Genomic DNA, 16,501 nt, shown 5'->3' with positions numbered 1-16,501 from the left:
CACGTGTGAGGCCCTGGGAAACCAGCGACAGAAGGTGCTGTGAGAATGGAGACACCCAGTGCGCTTGATCCCACCTCAGCCAGGGAAATTCCCCACTTGCTGCCTGGGAGCAGCTGCTATTGTTTGGGGCAAATCCTGGATGGCGCAATCACCCCGAGATGCTCTGGAGTGAGCTTCTTCCTCCCTTCTTGGAAAGACAGATAGCAAGGGAATGCTGCCAGGAAAGCAGCATGGGCTCCCTGCAGGCCCCTCTGGAGCTTGCCTGGTCTCTTCGGCAGTGCTGGGTTGGATTGCTCCATTTCTTTTGAATCTTTGCCTCCCACCTTCTGGCAGGGCCTCAACCCTGCAGCAAACAAGCCGTATTCTGCTCATGGGCCTTGGCCAGCACCAGCCAGGAGCAGGTGCCCCGTGGGGCTGCTCTGGTGCCACCTTCGCAGGGGACATGGGGCACTCCTGGGTGGGCCAGAGCAGGAGTGACGGGCGCTGCAGGGCAAAGAAGCATGGTGGGGCCAGGGCTGCAGCTGGGTGAGAAGGGGAGGGAAAAGGCACCAAGCAACAACCTGAAAAGAAGTTGTAGAGAGGTGGGAGCTGGTCTCTTCTCCCAAGTAACAAGCCATAGGACAAGAGGAAACATCCTCAAGCAGACCCAGGGGAGGTTTAGGATGGATATTAGGAAAAATTTCTTCACCAAAAGGGTTATCAAACATTGGAACAGGCTGCCCAGGGAAGTGGTGGAATCACCATCCCTGGACGCATTTAAAAGACGGGTAGACGTGGTGCTGAGGGACATGGTTTAGTGGTGGTTTTGGCAGTGTTAAGATTGATGGTTGGACTCGATGATCTTAAAGGTCCCATCCAACCTAGACGATTCTGTGATTCTATATGTGATCTACACTTTTTAAAAAATTATTTTTAAATAATTTAAAAAAAAAAAAAAAAAAAGAGGCTTGTAAAAATGTTACCGGGTGGCCACCTGGTGGCCGCAGCCGGCCCTGCAAGCCTTGCCTGGGGCCGACATTGGGGGTGGCAGGGCTGCTGGGACCGGGGACCGTGGGGTGGGTGAAGACCTCCCCCCGCCCCACCGCCCGGGGAAGGGCGGGGAGCTCGGCGGACCGGAGTCCCGGGGCAGGGATGAGGTTCCAGGGCTTCTGCACCGCAAGCGGGTTTTTTTCGCGGGTTCAGCGTGCCCGGGGCCGAGGCGTTGAGGGTGGCATGGAACTGGGCCCGGCTCTCAGCCCTGGTAACCCGGTGCTCGGGCCTGGAACCGGCGCCTCCTCGGCCCGGTGACTTCCCCTCCTCCGGCCGTCGAGACACGCGTGGGCCCGGCGGCGCCTCAGCCGCGGGCCCTCCGAAGCGACAGGGGGCGCTGTGGGGCGCCGCCGGGCGGGGGTTCCGCCGCCGCCGCCGGGAGCGGGAGCTGAGGGGAACCGGCCGGCAGCGGGGCAGGGGCCGGGCCGCAGGTGGGTAAGTGAGGCCGGGGACCGGGAGAGCGGGTCGGGCCGCAACCGCCCCGCTCGGCAGGGGCGGGCGAGGGTCGCCGCCGCCTTGGGGACGTGGCAGAGCGGAGGCGGGGGGGGGGGCGACCCCGGGGCCTCCCGCTCGGGCGCAGCCCCTCGGTGGGGCCGGTTCCCGGGTAGAGGCTCCGCTGGCGGCCGGGGCGGAAAAGCCCCGGAGCGGGCCTCTCCTCAGCCGGGGGCCCGCCAGGCCCTGCCCGCGGCGGGGGGCGCGGAGGGTGCAGAGCACCCTCCGCGCCCCCCGCCGCGGGCAGGGCCTGGCGGGCCCCAGGAGCCGCTGGGCAGAGGTGGCTTCATATCGGGGGGGGGGGACGACAGTAGCCCGGTCTCGGCTCGGCTCCCTGGGTGTTCCTCGGGCTCCAGACTAAGGCTCCTTTCATGCCTGCTTTGCCCTGCTCAGCATCCCCCCCTTCCACTCTCTACCTGTAACACTGGCGTCCCTGTTCCTACCCCAGCGTGGTCGGGGGAGGGCAGAGCCCGCTGCACTGAGTCAGCTCTCGGGGCCCGGGAATTGCTAGCGCAGGCATAGAGAGAGCCATTGTCCCTTCTCTTCACGGCCGCGGTGGGAGAGCAGAGCTGGTTCTCTTGCCGTGGGGTGGTAAAAGCAGTTGCGCCCAACGGAGCCGGCTGGCTTTCAAGTCTCTCGTCCAAGTTGAAAGGGAGACGTGGCCCGGGAGTGTAGCAACCCACCCTGTGGCTTATATCTGACTTCTTCAAAAGCAAATGCCTTTTTCTGCACCCTCTCCCCTGCTGTGATCAGCCAGGGTTACTTAGTAAGGGCAAACCTGGGAACATATGGGTGGCTTCAGCCCGAGGTGCCTGCACCAAGCCCTCTTCTTGCATACTGCAGCACCCCTACAGCCTGTGATGATGCCCCTGCAGCAGGAGATATGACAGGGGTGGAAGTGTCAAACTGCCTTTTCTATGGGGGAGAGCTGGGGGGAGGATAGGAAACATGCACAGAAACCCACCCCCAGCTGTTTGCACTTCTCCCTGGGCTGGGAATTTCTGGGTCCTTTAAGTCACAGAAGGGAGATTTCAGGGTGAAACACAACCTCAGCTTAGGTCAGGTCGTTGGACTCCAGGGTCCTGGCCGCAGCAACCAAGGATAAGAAAAGCCCCTCAGGCCTTTCCCAAGGGGACAAGCGGTTGGTGGGGAGAGCTTGTTGTTCATGAAATGGCAGGGGACTTTCTTGCCTTTAAAGGTCTGATTTTGTGAGTTTCATGTGAGAGATACTAGAGGTCATAGCTATATTATGTTGGGGCCAGGTGCACCTCACAGGGCCTAAATTCCTATGACTCAGTTGTTTTTTTGGGGAGGGGGAATTAACATCTCTGTCCCTTTCTGTCACAGAAGCCCCGAGCTGCTTCTGGTACAAGTTTATGTAGCCATCCCCACCTGGCCCCCAAGACATTCCTGAGGCTTTTCCTACTGGAGAGACTGAGGCAGGGATGGAGCACGGACCAAGGAAACCTCCTACCCTGATGCAGGAAGCCACAGCTTGTGCGAGGGGAGGATGAAGGTGGCCTTGGGTGTAGGAAGTCCTTGCCAGCTTGCTCATTCTGTTGTTTTCCTGGCGCTCTTGTTCTTCATGTGGCCCCTGGATATTGCAGGTTTGCCTCTGTGAGGGAGGGGACAGTGGAGGGAGGAAGTCCTTCAGGAGTGTTAAAGGTGTTTTATAGCTGGCTAGGTCACCGCCTTAGGTCTATAGCTGAAGAATATCAGCTCTACCTTATCAGATAGTGCTGGTAAAATCCCAACCAGCCAGCTGGTAGGGAAGTTTCTTCCCAGCCTTGCTCTTCTTGGCTGCATCTTGCCAAGCGGGTAAGGCCTGGTAATTTCCTCTGAGCTGTGGGGAATGCCTTGGCAGGCTCCTTCCCAGGGCTGCGTGGGGAGCTGGGGGAGGCTGGCGGCCTGAGCCCTCCCCGGCTCTCCTCCACTCAGCTGGTGCAGCTGGAGGGGGAAGCTCTGAACCATTTGGTCTCAGGGGAAGGTCGCTCTGGCCACAGGCTTGAAACATGAGCTGCTATGTAGGAGTCACTTTTTCATTTCAATGACCTTTCCTTTTCCCACCCAGGAGCTATGCTAAAGTTTAACCTTAAAAGGTGAGGTGCTCGGTGCTTCTTGCATTTGGAGTAAGGACATTGTCAAAACCAGATGGTTACAACAGTATTCAAACGTTCTCTCTGTACCTGGAAGTCCAAGTTTCCAAGTTTACATGTTCCTAAGCCAGAGCAAACACCCTTAACAGAAGCAAACATGAATGTTTGGCATGTGCTCTTGAACTCCAGAGGGCTTTTCCCACTCCACATGCTGCTATCATTGCTGTCATGGGATCTGAGTGCTGCCTGCCAGTGGGGAGCAGGCTGGGTGGCACAGGTGTGCAGAGTGGAGCTGGCTGTGTGCTGGTTGCCCACAGCCTGCATTTCGTCTCTCTGCAGATTTTGCCTTCCCCTCATGCTGCCTTCCCTCCCTACCATGGCTGCTGGTGAAGAGATCCCCACTGCCCTGCAGGACTCCTGGGGGGACTTCTGGCTCTTCCGTTTCTTTATAAATGCTGCTGGCTACGCAAGTATTGTGGTGCCGGGATTCCTCCTCATCCAGTACTTCAAGAGAAGGAATTACCTGGAGACAGGTAAGGGCAGGAACACATCCTGCCACCCTGTGAGCTCTTCGCACCCTTTTCAATGCTGTCTGGTTGTTTCCCTGACCTGCTTTGTCAGACCAAGAGTGATCTGCTCACAGAGCTGTATCCCAGAGATGTCTAGGTGCTACCCTGAAACAAATTTCTCTGAGGCCCCTGCACCAGCAGCTGTGAAGGCTAGTAAGGAGGGAGGCTTCACCTCTCAAGGTAGCGCAGCTTGTGGTGTCCAGGCTGTGGTTAATTCTGTCTTTGTGTTCTCTTACCCCCTTCAGGCCGAGGCATTTGCTTCCCTGTCATCAAATCATGTGTGTTTGGCTCTGAGGTGAAGTCTGTACACCAGGAGGATGGCTCCCTGCCACCCCGAGCAGAGCCCACTGAATCTTCTACAGCCCGACAGGTCTTCAAGCTGGTCTTCTGTGCTGCTGGTCTACAGGTAGGGGCCCTGTGCGTGTGTGTGTGGCTCTGGGAGCAGGAGGTGGGCAGCGGGTTTGTGGCTGCCCGTTCCTTGAAGACCAAGGATGCAGTTCTGTCCTTGATCAGGGCAGGGTTAGAGGCTGGGACGCAGCCTCTCACCCAGGATAGTCCACCATGGCTGCTGGGTCACTTCTAAGGGCTGTGGAGGTCATCCAGCCATGAATAGGGAAAATCCTGTGATTCAGCAGATTGTTCGGGCTGCTCTTGTTCTGGCCCTCATGTCAGAAGAGCAGATAGTGTGAGCTTTCTTATGTCCCAGGCTCTCCTCTGGGTCACCTTCTGGGGCTGATGCGTCCTGCCTTGATGGATTACATTCGAATACTGGAGACAAATACTGAATTCAGCTACAGATAAAGAGGACTTCTTAATCTTAGTTTCCCTAAGTTTTAGCTAACAGCCAGAGCATCATTAGGAAGGGCAGCTTTTTGGGTCTATGTGGATTAAAAATAGAAATGTGGGCTTTGTGATAGAAAAACCCACATGTCCCACAGCCAATAGGTGACACCCACTCTCTGGCCTGTTATCCCAGCCCATGCAGACGTGCTACGGGTCACCACCAAGTCCTTCAATCTCTCTGTGCCTCAGTTTCTCGGGAGGGTATGTGGAGAAAGTCTGAGGGGTTTGGTATTGTGGCAGCAGCAGAAGTGGAGGTGACAGCCAGAACAGTGATCATCCCTGGAGGACAATTTTGTCTGTTGAGTTCGAAACTAGAATTTATTTGGATGGAAGAACAGGGCCTAGGGAGCTGGAAGTGAAAACCATTGTAGAGGCCACTGGGAAAACTGCCAGGACTTGCCGCAGGGAGCTGGCACTAAAACCACAGCTGTGCATCTGGGTAACGTTCCCTGATCCTGTCTGTCTGGTTCAACAGGCAGCTTGAAGCATAACGGCTCACTGTATGCCAGGATGTTTGCTTTGCTGGCCTCCCTCCCCTTGAAGAGGCTGTAAACCGAGCAGGTTTTTTGGGATGGGGTGTTCCTGGTTGTAGCCACATGGGACAGTGGGTTCCCTCAGATGGGTGGAGCTGCGGGTGGCCCCATGTCCTAGTGTCTCAGGGAAGCACTGCCATGCAGAAGATGAGGCAACGCTGGGGCAAGGAAGGATCTCCTGAGGTCTGTTCTTCCCATGGTTGCTTGCAGCTGCCGTTGTAGGTCCTGACTCTCCTGTGCTCCTCCTGCTTCACAGGCCTCCTACCTCACATGGGGAGTCCTCCAGGAGCGTGTAATGACAAGAACATACGGTGCCACCGAAAAAGACCCTGGTGAGAAGTTCAAGGACTCCCAGTTCCTAGTGTTCATGAACCGCATCCTGGCCTTCACGGTGGCTGGTCTGTACTGCGCCCTGACCAAGCAGCCGCGCCACGGTGCTCCTATGTACAAATACTCCTTTGCTTCCCTCTCCAACATCCTCAGCAGCTGGTGCCAGTATGAGGCACTGAAATACGTCAGCTTCCCTACCCAAGTGCTGGCCAAGGCCTCCAAAGTGATCCCAGTGATGATGATGGGCAAACTGGTGTCGCGCAAGAGTTATGAGTACTGGGAGTATCTGACTGCTGCCCTCATCTCCGTGGGGGTCAGCATGTTCCTGCTCTCCAGTGCTCCCAACAGGCACATGTCCACCGTCACCACTTTCTCAGGCATAGTCCTCCTGGCCGGCTATATCATCTTCGACAGCTTCACCTCCAATTGGCAGGACGCCCTCTTCACCTACAAGATGTCTCCTGTGCAGATGATGTTTGGCGTCAACATCTTCTCCTGCCTTTTCACGGTGGGCTCGCTCTTGGAGCAGGGTGCCTTGCTGGAGTCGTTACGCTTCATGGCCCGCCACTCAGAGTTCATGGCCCACGCCGTGCTGCTCTCGGTGTGCTCTGCCTGTGGCCAGCTCTTCATCTTCTACACCATCAACCAGTTTGGAGCAGCTGTCTTCACCATCATAATGACACTCCGCCAGGCCTTTGCCATCCTCCTCTCCTGCCTCATCTATGGGCATACTGTCACTGTCATGGGCGGGCTGGGAGTAGCCGTTGTCTTCATGGCCCTCTTCCTCCGTGTCTATGCCCGCAGCCGCATGAAGAAGCGCAGTAAGAAGCTCCCGCCAGGGGACGCCCCTATACAAAAGGTCTAAGGAACTAGAGCCATGGCATTTAAGCCATGCCTGCTGTCCTGCCTCCACTCGGGAGTACTTGCTCGATTTGTCAGAACCCACTGAGGAGCAGGGTGGGGTATGGATAGGCTGGACCAGTGACTCACTTTTCCACCTGCTTTTCCTGGGGAAGGGGCTAGAACAAGCCCAGGGAATGCTCTGGGCTGCTGCAGCTCCAAACCTTTCCGTTTGCCTTAATAAGTCAAAGACTTCTAGCCAAGGCACGGGCCTGGAGGCTTGCATCCTGGGGAAAACCAGTGTGGGGCTGCTAGTATTCCTGCCCCACCTCTGTCTTGTGGCTTCTCTCCAAAGTCACTGATGAACAAGTGAGCCCTTTTCCCTGGCACCGTCTTGCCTCTGGCTAATACTCCTCCATTTCTGTCACTACTACAGAGCTCAGCAGGAAGAAAGGTCAAGCAAAACGCTACCTTTTTGAAACACCTCCACGTGAGGCAAGTCGCAAGCTGAGCCTGTCCTAAGGCGGGGGGGCTCTCAGCCCCTCTCCCAGGCGGTGCTCCAGGTAGGACAGGCACAGCTAAGGGAAGGACTCCTAGCCTGTCCTACCCAAGGCCTGGGATCTGCTCTGGGAGGGTACTCTGCAGTGAAAGCCAGGACCTCCAAGCTTGTTTTTTATCAGTTCCTTACCCCTGCTCCAAGACACTTTTCTTCGCTCCCCTCAGCCCAGACTGATTTTTATGCAGAGACTGAAGCTGGCCGGTACGGTTCCCAAGGCTTGCTGAGTTGTTTTAAGTTGCTTTTTGGTTACATCTGCTGCTGTCACAGACTGAAGGCTGCGCTGCCCAGAAGCCCCAGCATCACCTCAGGGGTGTCTCAGTGCCACAGTTTCTGGGCTTTGTAGTTGCCATTCAGAGAAGCACAAATAGCCCCTCTTCCTGCCAGCTGGAGGCACCGGCCCCAGCTTTCCTGGGGCCTGGCCAGAGCCCCACTGTGCCTGGAGGTCTGAGAGATGGGGCAGAGCCCGCTTGCGGTGCCTTGTTCCCTGCTCCATGGGCAGCAGGGGATGGAGCGAGTGGGCACCTGCTCCTCGGGCAGCAGGGAATGGAACAGTGAAAGCTGCTCTTCCCTAGGAGCCTGGGTTTTACTGGGTAGCCCTTTTCTCCTCAACACAACCTGACTGACAAGCCAGCAGGTTTTGGTACTTTTGAAAGGCAACTTTTTTTCTCTTTGTTTTATTAAATTAAAAATATGCTGCATATAGTGCCCTGAGGGTAAATATTATTTTAATTTTTTTTTTTTTTCCACGTACCTGGAGGGAGGGAAGAGACTTCCCAACCCTTCCTGTGTCCCTAGTCTCTCTAGGACAGCAAAACTGTCTTTTCTTTCCAAATACAGGTGTCTCTGCCTTTGCCCTGGCAGGTTGTCAGCCAGGGTTGGACCCAAAGCTCCAAGGCCTGATGCTTGCACACACAACTGAGAATCACAGCCGAGTTTGGACCGCTGGTGGGCAGGTGAAGGAGCTGTTAGCCTGATTCTGGTTTGGCTCCTGGGTTCCCTGTGTGGACAGCCCCACTGGGTGTAGCTACAGCCTGCAGAGCTAGAGAGATGGTGCAGAGGCCTGCTGAGCACCTGCCAGCCAAAGCAACCAGTGCAAGGCCCTGGAAGAGCCCATCCTTTATGGGGTGTATCTGCATCAAGACCAGCTCTGTAGGCCCCACACCAGAGCAGACTTGGGGTATGGATGGTACATCCTACTGGTACCTACGGGAGGCCTGGTGAAAAACCTGGTCTGTAGGCCTAAATAATCTAATTGTGGTGAGGTGTGGGGTCAGAGACAGGACTTCAGCCTAACACAGCTACAGAAAGGGGCGACTTGGGTGAGGGCTACAAGAGAATCAGAGGAGGAGACTAGGGACAGGAGCTTATCACAGTGCTGAGTTAGGTGAGCCAGCAGGGATAACAGAGCTGCTGCTGAGCACAGCCCAGGCTAATGAGCACTTGGCTCTCCAGCAGTTTTACCTGTGCTCCTTTTCCTATCTCCAAGCTCTCAAAAGTGCCTGTGCAGCCTCATAGCCCTTCATCCTGCCCCTACAAATTCCCCCAAATGTCTCCCTGCACCATCTGCCAACAGACTGAAAATGGAATAGGTATTTTTTTTTCTTTGGTCAAAAAAAAAAAAAAAAAAGGTTGTCTGCCAGCTTAGGAATGGGATACCTTTTCTAATTTAAATGTAGATTTAAAAAAAAAAAAAAATCAGTAAAAAAAAGCAGCAAAACATTTTAAGTTAAAAAGAAAAATTGACGTTATTTGGCAAAACCTTTCTATAGAGAGAAAAATCTTGCTTTTAAACAATTCTATTGTCTCAGGGCAAAAAAAAACCCACCCTGAAGGCATTTGCTAGCTGAGCTCCTGCACTGGCCTGGCAGCCAGCACCCACACAGTTGCCAAGCTGGCAGCACAGTGCCCCGCAGTGCCTTGGTGTGCAGCAAGGGACTCCAGCAGGCCCTCCCACCTCCCTCCCTGTTGAAGATGGACACTGGCTAAAGCCCACTCCATTTTGTGCCCGTGGCTGCTGAGAAGCAGCAAGAGAACTTGATGTTGGTGTCACTTTCCCTTGACAAATCCCAGGGGCTATTGTGGCCGAGGGTGACAAGCCCGACTCACAGGGTGTCAGCTCGGTGCAAGGGGCAGATGAATCAGAGATGATGCCCCAGGCTTGTCAGTCTGCTGGGACACAGGCAAAAGCTGGGGGTGGCCAGATACTGCCAATCCCCCAGCGCTGCAGAAGCCCAGAAAGGGTAGGCTGGAGGTGGGAGGAAAGGAAGAGTCTATAAAACACAGAGCAAGAGGAGTTTGTCATAAGAGCTGAAGGGAGGCAGCTGGAGTAGGGTCCTGAGCTGTCATTCCAGCCCCTGCTCTGCACTGCAAGGGGACAGGCAGACGGCTCCTGCCACAGCTCCTGCCCAGAGGGACGCTCGGTCCAGCCAGCAGCAGTGCAGGCTCAGGCCCTGGCAGCACAGCTTGCCCAGCTGACATGCTGATTGGAAAGGTGTGTTCCCAGGCTGTGGGGCATGCAGCGCTCTGGCTGGACAACTACTGCCTGCTGGAGATGACCCCACCTGCACAGCAGGTCATGTGTTTCTCCTACCCCCTTTCATGGTGCTTCGCCACAGGGAAGGGTAGAGATCACCTAAAGCAGGGCTCTGAAAACCAGTCAGGGCAGGGAAGAGACCAGCGGCCCAATACCCTCGGGCACAGGCTGAGACCCTTTCCTCTGTGTGGTAGGCACAAAACACAAGGGACCCCGCTGTGTAAACCACATTCTTTGATACTTTAATTCCGGTAGAACAAAACAACAGAAAAAATAAAAAAAAAAAATAACTAAGCCAACAGAAATAAAATATCCTACCCTGGGGGCTGGGGGAGGCAGCAGCTCAGAGGAAGGGTTCTCTCACCCCAGTGGAACAAGAGCAGTTTGATGTCTACTGGGAATGTGGGGGACCCCGTGGAGGGGAGAGAGGGGAAGCCTGATGCCTCCTCGCCTCCACTCCCCATCAGCTGTTCCTACACAAGCAGAAAAACACAGAACAGACAGGCCTCAGGCTGCCTGAATCACTCACTACTGACAAACAGGGAATCACGCCCTCCTGCACTCTGCCAAAAACAATCAAGCAAATCCAAAAAAATTGACACCACTAAGGAGTCAGTAGCAGCTGGTGGGAGCAGACCTCCTTCTAAGCAGACATGAGGTGAGGCAAAGGCTTCCTCCTACTTTAGTCTACCTCTTCCATGTGGGATGCATCTTCATCTCCCTCCAGGGGGGGGATGTCATCACGGACAGCTGCGCTGGGCTCCTCTGCAGTCACCTCATCTTCATCAATGCCTGGGAGAGGGGAGGAAAGAAGAGATGAGGCCTCCAAGTGACACCAAGTGATCCCAGAGGAACAGCCTCTCTAAGAACAAAGGCTGGCTCCTGCTGACACAGCCAGAGGGACAGGGTTACTGGCATCCAGTAGTTATGCCAAGCCACAACACTTCTTCATTTACATTTTTGCCTAAAAAAGCCAGTTTGGAGAAGTAAGTTGGGTGCAAGCACAAGCTGTTTCACCAGCTGGGTTTCCACCTCCCATGGCAGACTTTTGACAATCACTATGATGAACTGAAAAGCCTCATCTGAGGAGCCTGGGGGTGGTTCCCAGCCTTGTGGAGGACACGACAGTCCACTCAGAGGCCCGTGCCCTCCCACAGTACCTTGTTCCAGGTTTCCGCTTGCCCCTTAGCCACCTTATGTACACAGCCAGTTCTGCACAACATACCAGCACGGCTCCCTTACTGGCCTCCCCTTGCTCCAAGACAATTAGACCCTAGCCTGCTCAGCTAACCTGCTTCCAGAACCTGCTCCAGGCCTGAGACGCTGCATGGACACCTACCAAGGCCCAGTTTGATCATCCTATAAATGCGGTTGGAGTGGGTCTGAGGGTCTTCCAGGGAGAAACCAGAGGACAGCAGAGCAGTCTCAAAGAGAAGCACCACCAGGTCTTTGACAGCTTTGTCATTCTTGTCAGCATCAGCCTTCTGGCAGAGGGTTTCCACAATTGGGTGGTCGGGGTTGATCTCCAGGTGCTTCTTGGCCATCATATAGCCCATGGTAGAGTTGTCCCGCAATGCCTGAGCCTTCATGATGCGCTCCATGTTGGCTGTCCATCCATAGGTGCTGGTGACGATGCAGCAGGGAGATGAGACCAACCGGTTTGAGATAGTTACCTGCCAATGTAGCCAAGGGTTAGCTGAGCAAGGTCCCCATATGCCCTGGACTGTGCTCAGCCATGGCACACATGATACCTCATGTCTTTTCCCCAGGTTTGCTTGGGAACACACCCAAAGCAAGCAGAGATCCTTCAAGCAGCTCCAGGACTGCTGCACAGACCAGTTTGGACAGCTCAGCCAGCACCTTCAGCACCCACTGCATATTTCCCACACTTACCCTCTCCCATCAATGCACGTATTTAGGTCAGTGCCCCTCACCTGCAGCCTGGCTGCTTAGAGCAAGATGGTGCCGTGCATGCTGGGACCTCCAGACTCCTTTAGCGGCTCCTCTGCAGGAGATGAGGGAGATCAGAGGCATGCATTGAGCTGGGGCCCTTGCCTGCATCATGGAGGGCCCAGACTCCTCCCTCCAGCCCAGGACACAGCCCTGGCCTGAGCTCCTTGCCCATCTCACCTTCTCCACCTTCTTGTCCAGGATCTCCTTCATGAGTTTGCAGAGGGTCTCAAACTTGACCTTGCTCTCCTCCATCTTCTTTTTCTCCTCCTCGTCTTCAGGCAGCTCCAGCCCCTCCTTGGTGACCGATACCAGGGTCTTGCCATCAAACTCCTTGAGCTGCTGCACGCAGTACTCGTCAATGGGCTCCGTCATGTACACCACTTCAAAGCCACGCTTCCGCACACGCTCCACAAAGGCTGAGTTGGCAACCTGCTCCTTACTCTCCCCTGAGTGCAGAAATGAGATGTCACCAAGAGGTAAAAGCCAGTTACCTGAGGACAAACAGCACCAGTCTCTCAGAGCCCCTAGCATAAAACTGTCTGCAGCCGGGGCTCTAGACCTGGTGGTCTTTCCTCAGCTCCCAGAGATGGGCTGTTACTCATCAGGGAGAGCCTGCTGAAGGCAACAGGCCCTACCTGGAGTAATTTGCTGTACGTTAGGGCTGGTAGGCAGGTAACCTGCCTCCACCTCACTAGGGCACAGAGGAGCTCTGACTCACCTGTGATGTAGTAGATACTCTTCTGGGTCTCCTTCATACGGGATACATACTCTGAAAGCGAAGTCACCTCATCGCCTGACTGGGACGTGTGGTAACGCAGCAGCTCCGAAAGGCGCTTTCGGTTGCTTGAGTCCTCATGTATGCCCAGCTGGGGGCAGAAGAGATGCATGAAGCCTCCAGGACGGGACTTGCATGCACTTGGCCACCCTCAAGACAAAGCCACCTCTGCCCATCTCCTAACCATTTGAGTCTGGGGCTGAGGGCAGCCAGAGGGGCCAGCTGCCCACAAAGGCTCTTTGGGGCACTTGTAAGATCCCCTCTACCCTAATAACCAGGCAGAGAAGACATGGCACAAGGATAAGCCTGCTCCTCAGGCAAGCGGGTCATGGGCCCCTCCCTCCTCCAGGTGCAGGGTACCCAGCTCACCTTCAGATTCTTGGAAAAAGCCTCATAAAATTTTTTGTAGTTCTCTTTGTCCTCTGCCAGCTCAGCAAAGAGTTCCAGGCATTTCTTCACAATGTTTTTGCGGATCACCTTGAGGATCTTGCTCTGCTGGAGCATCTCTCGAGATATGTTCAGAGGCAGGTCCTCTGAGTCCACAATGCCCCGGATGAAGTCTGAGTAGGGGAAATGAAAACAGGAGTCAGGTTACAAGCTCTGAGCTTCATCACAGGAGCAAAAGTGCTAAGACAATGGCTGCTGTGTGCCCACACCAGCTAGTGCCTCAGCCAGCTGCTTTATACTGGGAGCAGTACCACAGGCTGTGGGGGTCCCAGCTCTGCACTGGGAGTCTGAGGCAGGGGTCATCTTACTTAGGTACTCAGGGATGAGCTCGTCACAGCTGTCCATGATGAAGACACGCCTCACATACAGCTTAATGTTATTCTTCTTCTTCTTGTTCTCAAAGAGGTCAAAAGGGGCACGGCGTGGGATGAAGAGCAGGGCCCTGAACTCCAGCTGCCCTTCCACAGAAAAGTGCTGCAGAGCCAAGAAGGAAAAACAGATGCTGGAGTGCTTCTCTTCTACCCCTTCCCCCAGGACCCACTGCAGGCAGGCTGACTTCCTCAGCACTGGGGCTGGCATAGCAGGGGGACACAGCAGGGTCTCTAGCATCCAAGGAGCCTGCATTTCCCACTCCTCAGGCCCCTATGGGCCAGGGCTCTCTGGCATCCAACAAGCCTGGATGGAGGGTCATGCTTCTCTGAGGCCCAACACCCTCCCATCCTACTTCTAGGCTGGCACTGCCAACCCCTCCACCTGCATGGGAATCGCAGTGCAGGCTGGGGCACCACAAAGTAGCCCAGGAGCCCTCAGTGCCACTGAGGCACAACCATGTGGTAACTCTGGGTATGGGCTGGAAAGGGGCCCTCTGTCTCTTCCTGGAAGCCAGGGTGGCCCAGCACCCACCTTGACAGCCAGGTGGTCCTCCCAATCATTGGTGAGGCTTTTGTAGAACTCGCCATACTCCTCCTGGGTGATGTCATCAGGGTTGCGGGTCCAAATAGGCTTGGTCTTGTTCAGCTCCTCCTGGTCAATATACTTCTCCTTGATTTTCTTGGTCTTTTTCCTCTTGCCTTTGTCTCCCTCCTCCTCATCATCAGAGCCCACATCCTCAATTTTGGGTTTCTCCTCATCTTTGGATGCCAACTCTTCCTCTTCCTTCTCACCTTTCTCCTCCTCTGCCTCATCATCACTGATCTCTTTCTCACGCTCCTTCTCCAGCTGTGGAGAAAGGGACAAGCAAGAGTCAGGTTTAGCCCCAGGCAATGGTTATTAGGAATCCTTTTGCTCCAGATGAGAGAAATGTGTGCCCTCCAAGGCCCTACAAATGCAACATCTGTAACCAAGGCTTCTTCTGAGGGCAACCAGCCCTCAGAGTCCCTCCACAGCTCATCCTACCAAAAGCTATGTCTGAGAAGATGAAATAAGGGGCAGGAAACCCTCCTCCCTTTATGGCTGGTTTAGATGACCTCCAGCTGCACAGATCAAAGACAAAAGCATGGCTGGATACCCACCACCTTCATCTCCAGTAAGCTACCAGCTCAAATCACCTCTGGCCACGCAAGCTGGGAGCACCACTGTTCAATACCCAGCAGCCAGGAGCTATGGAAGTGAACAGAAGAGACTGTACTCTGTCCTTTTCTGGGCTCCTGCTCCCAACACCACCCACACCTGCCTCCAGCTTTCTGGGGAGTCTCCAGTCCTTCCCTTACGTACATAAAGCATGATGGGGTAGCCAATGAACTGGGAGTGCTTCTTCACCACCTCTTTGACACGCCGCTCCTCCAAGTACTCTGTTTGGTCCTCCTTCAAATACAAGATCACTTTGGTGCCTCGTCCAATGGGCTCACCTACAGCATCGGGAGAGAAACCTTAGAATTTCAGGGCATAGTGTTAAAAGGCAAAGAGCAAGTAGGACCAGCTCCTCGACCCTAAATGCTACTTGACACCTAACGTTAACAAGCATGACTGACAACGCAGTACAGCTCTAGGGAGCACCAGGAAAAGAGGTGCTTCCAGCAGAGAAATACACTTGGTTTTTTTGTACAACACGTACCATGGTCAGTTCGGACAGTGAAGGAGCCCCCAGCTGATGACTCCCAAGCATACTGCTCATCATCATTGTGCTTGGTAATGACAACCACCTTCTCAGCCACTAGATATGCAGAATAGAAACCCACACCAAACTGCCCGATCATGGAGATGTCTGCGCCAGCCTGTGATAGCAGAGAGAGACTGATAGACCACTGAAGAGACAGGAGATGTCGGCAACTTATTCATGGCAGCAAGAAGTGGGTCAGCATACCGAGAAAAAGAGGCAAGTGCCAACAGGCAGCCAGCCCTACCCTCAGCTCCTCCCCGCTGCTGGAAAGGTGGGGAAGCACACTTGGGTAGGCCAACAGCTCCCCAGCAAAAAAGGCAGCAGGGTTAGGGTTACACCCCAGTGAAAGGCCATGGTGCACACCCCAGGGAACTCATACAGCCAAAGGCAACCCACCTGCAGGGCTTCCATGAAGGCTTTGGTACCCGACTTGGCAATAGTGCCCAAGTTGTTGATGAGGTCTGCTTTTGTCATCCCAATACCAGTGTCCACCAGGGTGAGCGTGCGGTCCCGGGGGTTGGGGACTATGTCGATCTTGAGGTCCTTACCACTGTCTAGCTTTGAGGGGTCAGTCAGGCTCTCATAGCGGATCTTATCCAGTGCCTAGGGGAGAGGGTGATGCTCGCCACGGCCTCCCTCCTCAGCAGCCACCTCCCTCCCCCAGCATAAGCTTCAACAGGTCATCCAGGCACTGGCCTCTCCCTGGGCACCCCCGGCGGGACATCAGCCTCCTCTGAGCATCCCCCCACCCTCCTCCTCCCCAGCAGAGGAAGAAGACCACGAGCAGGGCCCGGGCTCACGTCGGAGGCGTTGGAGATGAGCTCCCGCAGGAAGATCTCCTTGTTGGAGTAGAAGGTGTTGATGATGAGCGACATAAGCTGGGCGATCTCCGCCTGGAAGGCGAAGGTCTCCGCATCCTCTTCCCCGTGTTGCACTTCCTCAGGCATCTGCAAGGCAAGCACAGGCCGTTCGCACTGGGGCTGGGGCTGAACCAGGCCCGGCCCGGCCCAGCACACGACTCTCACCTCGTCGGGAACAGGTACCAGCAAAAGAAACCTCCACCTCCCCGGCCGCCTTTTATAAGCACGGGAGCGCCCCGCCCACCGTCTCCTTCCGCCTTAAAACGGCCCGCGGTGAGCGGCGTGTGGGGCTCACCAGTGTTGTCCTTTAACGGCGGTGGTTATGGTGGAGTAGCCATTAGCCCCACACCGCTGCCGGCCGGGGCTCTCCGCCACCCCTCGCCGCGGCGCTCGGAGGGACGCGGGTCCCTGCATCCCTCCGAGCGCCGCGGCGAGGGGCGGCGGAGAGCCCCGGCGGGGGGGACTATTTCCCGCGACGGGCAGCGGAGGAGCACCATCGCAGTGCAAGGAGTACTAAATCTTCCGCGGGGGTTAGGGGCGTCGG

At 55.4% G+C, this 16,501-nt stretch overlaps 2 protein-coding genes across 5 annotated transcripts; one reads left to right on the top strand and one right to left on the bottom strand.

The window, feature by feature from the left end:
• Positions 1-1,406: 1,406 nt before the first annotated feature.
• Positions 1,407-8,006, top strand: SLC35B2 (solute carrier family 35 member B2). Its single transcript, XM_074144260.1, has 4 exons — positions 1,407-1,460; positions 3,957-4,150; positions 4,432-4,592; positions 5,819-8,006. Exons 2-4 carry the CDS (start codon positions 3,973-3,975, stop codon positions 6,755-6,757), a joined length of 1,278 nt encoding a protein of 425 aa, XP_074000361.1. The 5' UTR covers positions 1,407-1,460; positions 3,957-3,972; the 3' UTR covers positions 6,758-8,006.
• A 2,036-nt stretch (positions 8,007-10,042) lies between these two features.
• Positions 10,043-16,189, bottom strand: HSP90AB1 (heat shock protein 90 alpha family class B member 1). Of its 4 annotated transcripts, XR_012463201.1 has the most exons (12): positions 15,898-16,189; positions 15,494-15,700; positions 15,053-15,212; positions 14,713-14,846; positions 13,903-14,217; positions 13,308-13,473; positions 12,922-13,112; positions 12,496-12,643; positions 11,955-12,223; positions 11,759-11,829; positions 11,164-11,497; positions 10,043-10,616 (listed from the first exon to the last, which is right to left on the bottom strand). XR_012463201.1 is itself a non-coding variant. In XM_074144257.1 (11 exons), the coding sequence occupies exons 1-11, from the start codon at positions 16,042-16,044 to the stop codon at positions 10,507-10,509; spliced, it is 2,181 nt and encodes a 726-aa protein (XP_074000358.1). In that variant the 5' UTR covers positions 16,045-16,189; the 3' UTR covers positions 10,047-10,506. The 4 variants fall into 4 exon arrangements, 3 of the variants coding, with proteins under 3 accessions (XP_074000358.1, XP_074000359.1, XP_074000360.1); XM_074144257.1 differs by lacking the exon at positions 11,759-11,829 and having other exon boundaries at positions 10,047-10,616; XM_074144258.1 differs by lacking the exon at positions 11,759-11,829 and having other exon boundaries at positions 10,047-10,616; positions 15,053-15,182; positions 15,898-16,044.
• Between the last annotated feature and the right edge of the window lie 312 nt (positions 16,190-16,501).

Source organism: Numenius arquata, chromosome 2 (genome assembly GCF_964106895.1).
Source record: "Numenius arquata chromosome 2, bNumArq3.hap1.1, whole genome shotgun sequence".
Classification (NCBI taxonomy): Eukaryota; Metazoa; Chordata; class Aves; order Charadriiformes; family Scolopacidae; genus Numenius; species Numenius arquata.
Note: the sequence above shows the minus strand (reverse complement) of the source record. Positions and strands in the feature narration are given on the sequence as shown.

What these genes read in the sequence shown, in the direction of transcription:
- SLC35B2 (XM_074144260.1), top strand. Translation starts at nt 3,973, where the DNA reads ATGCTGCCTTCCCTCCCTACCATGGCTGCTGGTGAAGAGATCCCCACT. An exon ending in AAGGAATTACCTGGAGACAG is followed by an intron (nt 4,151 to 4,431) that starts GTAAGGGCAGGA and finishes TACCCCCTTCAG; the next exon opens with GCCGAGGCATTTGCTTCCCT. An exon ending in TCTGTGCTGCTGGTCTACAG is followed by an intron (nt 4,593 to 5,818) that starts GTAGGGGCCCTG and finishes CCTGCTTCACAG; the next exon opens with GCCTCCTACCTCACATGGGG.
- HSP90AB1 (XM_074144257.1), bottom strand. Translation starts at nt 16,044, where the DNA reads ATGCCTGAGGAAGTGCAACACGGGGAAGAGGATGCGGAGACCTTCGCC. An exon ending in AGGACCACCTGGCTGTCAAG is followed by an intron (nt 13,474 to 13,902) that starts GTGGGTGCTGGG and finishes TTGGCTCTGCAG; the next exon opens with CACTTTTCTGTGGAAGGGCA. An exon ending in GATGATCAAACTGGGCCTTG is followed by an intron (nt 10,617 to 11,163) that starts GTAGGTGTCCAT and finishes CCCCTCTCCCAG; the next exon opens with GCATTGATGAAGATGAGGTG.